Raw genomic sequence first — 9,325 nt, 5'->3', positions numbered from 1 at the left:
GCATTTGTTTATTCACATGCATCATGATTATTTTTTGTTGAATTTTTTTTGCGCACAATAATTATTCTAGTAGCTTCATAAAATTACGACTGAACCACTGATGTCACATGTCACTATTTTGACGATGTTCTTGGTACCTTTCTGGGCCTTGAACGTGGTAGTACCCTTGCTGTCTATGGAGGGTCAGAAAGCTCTTGGATTTAATCAAAAATATCTTAATTTGTGTTCTGAAGATGAAAGAAGGTCTTACAGGTTTGGAACAACATGAGGGTGAGTAATTAATGACATAATTTTATTTTTGGGTGAACTAACCCTTTAATATGTTCAAGAAATGAATATTTATTAATAAGTTAAATAAATAAATAAATAATAAATATTTATCCAATACCTTATAAATAAATGTTTACCCTTTGATTATTGCTGATACCTCTAGTAATTATGTGTCCGATTTTGGGTTCTTTTAAAGCCAGCCATATAGTAATTTGTAAACAATAGTTAAATAATACTACCCAGAACATTGGGTTAAACATTTAACCCAACCGCTGGGTCAAAACAACCCAGTCGCTGGGTTTTTTTAGTGTGGCACTAATAACAGACAATAAATTTCATTTCAAGGGTTAGTTCACCCAAAAATAAAAATTATGTCATTAATTACTCACCCTCATATCGTTCCAAACCTAAGACCTTTATTCATCTTTGGAACACAAGTTAAGATATTTTTGATGAAATCTGAGAGCTTTCTGACCCTGCATAGACGGCAACACAACTAAGAAAGGTAGTAAAGACATTGTTAAAATAGTTCATGTGACATTAGTGGTTCAACCATAATTTTATGACGCTGTGACAATACTGTTTGTGTGTACATAAAACAAAAATAACAACTTTCTTCAATTGTGCAGCCCTGTAGTACCACAACGCACTGATGTCTATGCAGGGTCCGAAAGCTCTTTTAGATTTTATAAAAAATATGTGTTCTGAAAGATGAACCAAGGTCTTAAAACACACCTGATCCAACTAATCAAGTCCTTTGTTAAAATGGTTGTTGAGATTTTGAAAACTGCATATTATGTTTTATTGGAGTTAGGGTTGTGTTTACAACAGGGGTGTCAGGGTGTCAACAGGGGTCCTGGAGGGCCGTGCAGGGCTGCGGCCCTCCAGGAACTAAGTTTGACAACATTTTCACCAGTCCAGGAGACACCAGAAGACATATCGTCATATATAACAGCTCAGATGAGAATATAATAAGACAGCATATATTTACATTGTATGCTTCTTATTAAAACTGCATGATGCCCCTTTATGATGGGATTCCATCAAAGAGCTGTACTGTAGATTGTAATTCAGTCCGGCTCCACCCAGTGGAGAGAATGTGTGTTACACAGTAGCTGTCCAGTCAGATGAGTGACGGCACAAACTGCTTATAAAGCTCAGTCAGTCCAATAAGATCAAACTCCTTTTTGAGGTCGTCAAGTGATAAAATGTCTTTTACTTCAAATGTAGACATCCTAAAAAAAGTGGTTGGGAAGTCATTGTACACAAAATATCATACACAATGTGAAAAGATGTTGAAAGTGTATGCATAGTAAATGCTTACATTATCTGCTCCTCTGGCTGTGGAATCTCACACAGAACGCTCATCATCTTTTCCTTACAGCGTTTCCCTGAAGAATCAACATCAACTTTCACAGTCTTCTGAAGGTGGATGTATTCCTATAGAGAGTCAGATTAGCATAATCTTGCATCATTAAAATCCAATACAAACTCTACAATTAGCCAGAAATCCCATTAGAAGTTGTTTAAAACTGTTTAGCAAGTATGTTATATAAAGATGATCAAAACATCTAGTGATGGCTTTGGCATTACATTTATACTGTATAAGTTACTGAATCAGCTGTCTTGGAAAATGAAAATCTTATGATTTTGTGCTCATACTTTAATATTTTCCTTTGTTCCTTGCAGAAGAATCAATATCAGCTTCCCTGTAAAGAGTCTCCCAGTGAGACACAGCTCTGAAGCCCATTTTTCAATCAGTTTGATGTATTTTGCTTTGGACCTCATGTGATCTAAATGTAGTAAAGCGGTCCAGGTTTCTTCTGAAGATTCTGGTCTGATCTCCGCTGAATCGCAGCTTGATGTTTTGATCAAGTCTGAGAAGTTTTCCTGAAGCCACAGCATTAAGTCATGGACCATGGGCTCTGGTGGAAGTGATCGTGCCGTGTCCAGTAAATGCTGTCTCAGGTCTTGACACTGTTTTCTTGACAAGTGGCTGGAAGTGATGCTGAGATCTGGAGGAGTGTGGGGGTAGTCAGGACAGATGTGGAACGTAAGGGCTAGTGGTGTCTTCTCATTGTTTCTTTCAATAAGTGTGTGTATGCGGTAGACGATTCCCCTCTCAGCTGCATTTAAACATAACATGACATAAGCTTTAAGCAGAGCAGGGAATACAATTATGGGGTTAGAACTGTTTTGTTTGTCCAGATAAATAGTGTATGACCAACAGATTTTTTGTAAAAATCCTGACATATATTTGTGGTTTCCCGAGTGTTTTTACGACGCATCATCTATCGGCCATATTGGCGGCACTGAACGTATACAATGTCACTGAACCGCTGATTTATGCTGATTATTGCTGCTGAAAATGCTATATTACTTTCATGTTTTGGGCTGTACTAATTGGTTGGACCGGGAAAATAATTGGAGTATTTTAGACTGCCAAAAGTTAAATCAAATCAAGGAGAAGAGTACAAAAAACTTTCTGAGGAACAAAAGGCGTTCGTGGTTGGCCAAACTGAACTGAACCTGAATCTTGACAACATCCTTGTTTGTTCATTCATCATTTCCGGTCAAGTAGGTGAAATAATATTTCATTAATACTGCTCGTACGTATCTTTACAACCTGTTAACGTTAGTTTGTCAAAAATAATGCCCCCTTTCCTGCTTACTACGTTATTCTCAGTATGATTTAGCAGCTTTCACACATTTTTTTCTGTGGTTTAGACAACATATATTAACAGAACGTATTCAGTCGTACATTAACCATGCAGTCCATGCTGTTGTTTATATCTGAGTATTGCCAAAATGGCTGCGCATCCGGGTAACTGACAAAATCGTATTTATTGAATTGTTTCATTTGTGTGAATCTTGTCACATTTGTGGTTTATAATTTGTTTGTCTGGAAGTATGATATACAACTGATTTAGTATATTTATTATGTAAACTTGGTAATTAAGTTTACATTGCAATGTTATAAAATATATTGTTACTATAAAGTAATGTCATATACTTTAAACTGTGTAAGATGCTTTCTGAATCTTTTAGTATTTTGTACAGTGGAATATTATACCAAGTTACCACAGCTTTATTGTAAACACAATATAAACACACATTAACTGTAACTATAGTAAGAATAGTCCCAAAGATTACTTAAATATATAAAGCAAGACTCACGTGACTCTTCTAACAACTCGAATTCGTCCTGTTCGCAGTATATGGCGGATAAAACGGACATTTCATCGTACGCTTCCTTTGACATTTTTGCAGTCCATGAACGAAACTCGACATTATGATTTTAGCCATTCACATTATAACGCTTACATCTGACCGGTTTGTTATTGAACAACGTTATCATTTTCCGTGTAGAAACACTACTACAGAAAAACAGTTCCGCCTGACAACGTGTTGGAAGTCACTTTTCAACATAGTGCTATGTAACAAGTAATTAATACTCGTTAATAGATGATTTGTGACCCTGGACCACAAAACTAGCCACAAGGGTCAATTTGTTTAAACTGAGATTTATACATATTAATAAGCTTTCCATTAATGTATGGTTTGTTAGGATAGGACAACATTTGGTCGAGATACAACTGTTTGAAAATCTAGAATCTGAGGTTGCAAAAAATAACTAAACATTGAGAAAATTGCCTTTAAAGTTGTCCAAATTAAGTGCTTATCAATGCATATTACTAATCAAAAATTAAGTTTTCACATTTAAGGTAGAAAATTTACAAAATAACTTAATGGAACATGATCTTTACTTAATGTCCTAATAATTTTTTGTCATAAAGAAAAAAGTAGTAATTTTGACCCATACAATGTATTTTTGGCTACTGCTACAAATATAGCTGTGCTATCTAAGACTGGTTTTGTGTTCCAGGGTCACAGATAAGCTTTCCATTAATGTATGGTTTGTTAGGATAGGACAATATTTTGCCGAGATACAACTATACGAATATCTGGAATTTGAGGGTGCAAAAAAAGTTTTTTTTTTTGGCTTATAATTGCTACAAATTTACCTGTGCTACTTAAGGCTGGTTTTGTGGCCCAGGGTCACATTTTACTATATAGCAGCACTGCACAAAAGTGCAATTTTTGGGAAGCTCAAGTACAAATTACAGCGTTAAAAAGAAAATGAATTTACACACCAAAATAGGCATAAATGGTATTGTTTGACAGTATTTTTAATTTCAGTTCTATAAATTATTTCATCTTGGCATTTTGTTTTGAAAATCATTTTGTGGTACATTTTTAACAAATGGCGTTGTGGCAGAAATAAATAATTGATTAGCTAGAAAATGGCAGTAAATGAAGAAAAACAAACAAAAAAAAAGTTATCAGCCTATTTACACAATCATTGGATTCTGTCATTTTGGGTGGTTAACACTGTAAATGTTTTCAAATAAAACAGGAAAGCAAAATGTCAACATTAGTTTCTAAAAGTCATACTTTACATTTCATTTTCACTTGCCAGAGTGCCTTCATTAGGTTAATAACAGATGGTTTGATTACCTTTTCTTTAATTACAGTAATAAAGTACATTGCATGACACTGTACGCCTACAACAGCACACAGTGCTGCAATAGCAGGTTCTGCAGATATCATTGGAGGATGTGTTGAAGATATGCACATACCAAATTCATGACAGCAATATAATGATATAAGGTCATGTCAAAAAAAAAGCTTCCACTAAGCTATATAAATATCAGTTCCAGTATGTCCTAAAGATCACAAAAGAAAATTCATGTGGAGGTCCAACGCCACCAGGCCACTTTCATACGGTCCCAAACAGCTCCTAAGGAATCAAAGGCTGGACGCACGTCAAGGATAGTGTGCTTGGCCACCTGGCCTCCATCATAGTAGTCTATCACATATCTGACTTCTTTTCCACACCGGTCAATAATCCAGTCGTGCCTGTCAAACGGTAGCTCATGCCTACAACACAGAAGATCAAAAGCAACTTATTATATCTGAATTGGCATTCCACTCAGTTTCTCCTGAAGATGATGACATTTTATTGAGAGAAAGCATTCAAGTAAAAACAGCAAATAAATTTCATTAAGAAATACTATTACTTACCCCATCCAGTTGCGAAATCGAGCTCTGGGTGAAAACTCTTTTGCTTTGCCACCAAACCTTAGAAGAGAAGGTCCACATGGGCATTCTCTGTGGAGGACAACAGCAGACCATCAGGAATCATCTACTTGCTGACATGAGGATACAGAGTTGCCTTTAAAGGAATAGTTGACAAATGAAAATGTACTCACCCTCAGGTCATTCAAGATGTGGATGAGTTTGTTTCAGAACAGATTTGTAGAAATTATAACACTTGTTCACCAGTGGATCCTCTGAAGTGAATGGGTGCCGTCAGAATGAGAGTTCAAACAGCTGATAAAAACATCACAATAATTTTACAAATAATCCACATGACTCCAGTCCAGCAAATAATGTTTTGTGAAGTAAAAAGCTGTGTGTTTGTAAAAGAAACTAAACGGTTTTATCTTTTGGTATATTGTTTTTGGCTAATATACCACTCCATAATCCAGTGGTTCTCAATCCTGATCCTGGGGGTCCACTGCTCTGCACATTTTGCATGTCTCCCTTATTTAACACACCTGATTCAGATCATCAGCTCATTAGTGCAGTTCATGGATCTCTCTCCTAATGAGATGATGATTTCAATCAGGTGTGTTAAATAAGGGAGACATGCAAAATGTGCATAGCAGTGGACCCCCAGGACCAGGATTGAGAACCACTGCCATAATCCATAATAAAACCTCCTCAAGTGAAAAAGTCCATTCCCTTGTCTTCCCGCACCAAAATCTACCAACATAATAAATTCTAACCATTTTGGGCTGTTTTCTCATATTTCTCTCCTGATTTAGATAACTTTTCACTGGAGAAAGCAATATTATGGACAGGTGACCCATATTTTAGCCAGACACAGAGCTTTCACTGATGGACTGGAGTCATGTGGATTACTTGTGCATTATTGTGATGCTTTTATCACCCATTCTAACACTCATTCTGACGGCACCCATTCACTGCACAGGATCCATTGGTGAGCAAGTGACAGAACGCTAAATTTCTCCAAATCTGTTCTGATAAAGAAACAAACTCATCTGCATCTCGGATGACCTGAGGGTAAGTACATTTTTAACAAATTTGCATTTTTGGGTGAATTATTCCTTTAACATGTGACTTACTTGGAATGGAGCTTCTCCCATCTTAGGATTTCCTGCCAGGCTTGCTCATTATTCTGATTGTGAATCCTAATGATGTTTGTCATATCTTTCTGATTGATGTCACCATTATTCCAGCGCCATCTGTAGAGTGTTATGAAGCAATAAAGTTAATGATACTATATGTTTCTGAATCATTATTGGACATATACTGCTATATTCACCATCGCACTCGAGAGGAACTTACCCTTTCCTCAGCATGGCATTCCAAAACATCTGCTCTGAGGGATAAACCCAGTTCTGCTCAGATCCAGCGCGAGGGATGGTAGATTCCTCTCTTGCAACAGAAAGGGAAAATGGTTGACCAGTGGAAGGTTGCTGGTTAGGTGGTGGCATCTATAGAAAACAGTAAATAAATTAGGCTGAATGGTAGAAAAGGGAAACTCAGTGCATCTAAGCTTGCAAGAATTCAAAATACCATGTTTGCTGGATTGATATCAGACATTGTGGGTTTAGCCCCATTGGCAGCTCTCATAGGACACTCCACGAATTCATAAGCCCTGTCCTGATGTGCTGGTACATCTGGTGCTTTCTTCAGCTGATCGCTAGCAGGTGCAGATGCCTGATGCATTGGACATTCTGATGGAGGGGCACCTGTTGGAGATGGCAAAGGTAAAAACTGAGGAGAACATCCACATTTCTTTTCCTTTATTGTTTCAATAGAGGGTTTTCACAACACCATGTTGGTGGCACTGTAACGTAAACAATGCCACTGAACCGAACGAAACCTGCATATTATTGCTGCTGAAAATGGTCAATTATTGCGATGTTTTGGGCTGTACTAATCAGTCGGACCGGGAAAAACATTTGGAATACTATAGACTGCCAAAAGTTGTAACAAATCAAGGAGTAGAGTGCAAAAAACTGTCTGAGGAACAAGTAAATTTGTGGTTGGCCAAACTTTTAACCAGAACTTTTAACCCAGATGCGCGGCCATATTGGAGATACTCGGATGTAAACAACAGCATGGATTGCACAGTTAATGTACTACTGAATACGTTGTTCTGCTAATTTATGCTGTCTAAACCACGGGAAAACATTGTGTAAGCTGCTAAATCACATAGAAAAGGACCTAGTCAGCAATAAAGGGCACAATGGTTTGACAAACTAAAGTTAACAGGTGGTAAAGATACACACAAGCAGTATTATTTAAGATATTAGCATAATATTTCACCTACCTGACAGGAAATGATAACAACAAACACAACTGTTGTCAAGATTCTTGCCGTGGAAATCCTGGTTCACTTGGCCAGCCACAAACGCCTTTTGTTCCTCAGACGGTTTTTGCACTCTTATCCTTGATTTGTTATAGCTTTTGGCAGTCTATAATACTCTGAAGGTTTTCCCAGTTCAACTGATTAGTACAGCCCTAAACATGACAGTAACTGACCATTTTCAGCAGCAATAATCAGCGAAATTTGCGAGTTCTGTTCAGTTCAGTGGCATTGTTTACGTTCACTGCCACCAATATGGCCGACTGATGATGTGCCATGAAAACACTTTATATTTGTTAAACTGCACATTGTTTGGACGACAACTTTGAGCAGAATGTGGAGTAATTAATACAATAATTAATTTTCTGGATAGTACTGGTGTGTCTTACTTTTATTAACATCTCGATGCATCGGACAGCCCTGTGGTGGTGCGGTGCCAAAGTCAGGCACCATGATGCCCTCTGCCTTAACGGTGCCTGTAGGGCTGGACATGGTGTCTCCCATCAGCTTCTCAGACAAAAAGATGAAACAACACAGTCAGTTTTGATTGACTTTACATTTTACATTACTCCTGTCATATATACAGTTAAACATACATTTATGCATGCATGTATGCATATATACAAAATCTTATAATGGGCATAAAATGCTTTAAGTCTGACATCAAGCGTCATAAATCCAGGTTTTTGTTAGTCAGCGTGACTTCAGGTGCTATCACTTGTCTTGTAGTTGCCAAACTGTACACCTGATTGACCCCTGTGTCACTCTGAATACACAATGAAAATCTTACAGCCACATTTGTCTTTCTTTCTACCCCAGTCCACTGATTTTAAGATCAACCCTAATTGATATCTGCAGCATTTACTGCACAATTATGATTTTGGGAAGTTGTGCAACAAATGTTACAGAAGACTCCTTGCTTATAAAACACACAAGCATAAGATAAAATCATGTACCTGTCTGTCCATATAGCGTTTTTAACTGCTTAGATTACTCAAATTGCCCTTTGTTAACTACATGCGTAAGATATCGCTGATGAAAGACTAACCACTATATAACAGCAAAGCACACTTACCTCCCACCTCTAATGTCAATGTCGTTCACTAGAAACATGCCTCATATCCCACGATGCTCTGGGTCGTTGCATCACGCCGTGTGTGTACCACGCTCGGACAACAACATGCACACTGCCCCCTAGAGTATTGGAGAGTTTATATTGCTTTTATATAAATATGACGTTATCTAATTTAATTAAATATACAACATGAATTAATCATTAATTAAATTATATTATTCATTAAATATTATAAATATGTGAATCCTGGACCACAAAACCTGTCGTAAGTAGCGCGGGTATATTTGTAACAACAGCCACAATGTACATTGTATGGGTCAAAATGATTTATTTTATGCCAAAAATCATTAGGGTATTAAGTAAAGATCGTGTTCCATGAAGATATTTTGTAAATTTCCTACCGTAAATATATCAAAACTTAATTTTAAGTATTTAGTAGGCTATTAGTAATATGCATTAAGAACTTGGACAACTTTAAAGGTGATTTTCACAATATTTAGATTTTCTGCACCCTTTAG

At 37.0% G+C, this 9,325-nt stretch overlaps 2 protein-coding genes across 5 annotated transcripts; both read right to left on the bottom strand.

Moving 5' to 3' along the window:
• Window positions 1–1,143: 1,143 nt before the first annotated feature.
• On the bottom strand, window positions 1,144–3,637 carry rwdd3 (RWD domain containing 3). 2 transcript variants are annotated; one of them, XM_051125953.1, is made up of 4 exons: window positions 3,448–3,637; window positions 1,933–2,396; window positions 1,595–1,710; window positions 1,144–1,505 (listed from the first exon to the last, which is right to left on the bottom strand). In XM_051125953.1, the coding sequence occupies exons 1-4, from the start codon at window positions 3,530–3,532 to the stop codon at window positions 1,394–1,396; spliced, it is 777 nt and encodes a 258-aa protein (XP_050981910.1). In that variant the 5' UTR covers window positions 3,533–3,637; the 3' UTR covers window positions 1,144–1,393. The 2 variants fall into 2 exon arrangements, with proteins under 2 accessions (XP_050981910.1, XP_050981916.1); XM_051125959.1 differs by having other exon boundaries at window positions 1,933–2,285.
• Window positions 3,638–4,442: 805 nt separating this feature from the next.
• LOC127174148 (holocytochrome c-type synthase) lies at window positions 4,443–8,925 on the bottom strand. Of its 3 annotated transcripts, none has more exons than XM_051124453.1 (7): window positions 8,808–8,925; window positions 8,122–8,239; window positions 6,937–7,112; window positions 6,706–6,854; window positions 6,483–6,602; window positions 5,356–5,442; window positions 4,443–5,211 (listed from the first exon to the last, which is right to left on the bottom strand). In XM_051124453.1, exons 2-7 carry the CDS (start codon window positions 8,234–8,236, stop codon window positions 5,019–5,021), a joined length of 840 nt encoding a protein of 279 aa, XP_050980410.1. In that variant the 5' UTR covers window positions 8,237–8,239; window positions 8,808–8,925; the 3' UTR covers window positions 4,443–5,018. The 3 variants fall into 3 exon arrangements, with proteins under 3 accessions (XP_050980410.1, XP_050980420.1, XP_050980399.1); XM_051124463.1 differs by having other exon boundaries at window positions 8,815–8,874; XM_051124442.1 differs by lacking the exon at window positions 8,808–8,925 and adding an exon at window positions 8,689–8,707.
• Between the last annotated feature and the right edge of the window lie 400 nt (window positions 8,926–9,325).

The sequence above is a fragment of the Labeo rohita genome, chromosome 2, assembly GCF_022985175.1.
Source record: "Labeo rohita strain BAU-BD-2019 chromosome 2, IGBB_LRoh.1.0, whole genome shotgun sequence".
In the NCBI taxonomy this organism is placed as follows: Eukaryota; Metazoa; Chordata; class Actinopteri; order Cypriniformes; family Cyprinidae; genus Labeo; species Labeo rohita.
The sequence above is the reverse complement of the archived record's forward strand: the minus strand, read 5'-3'. Positions and strand labels throughout refer to the sequence as shown.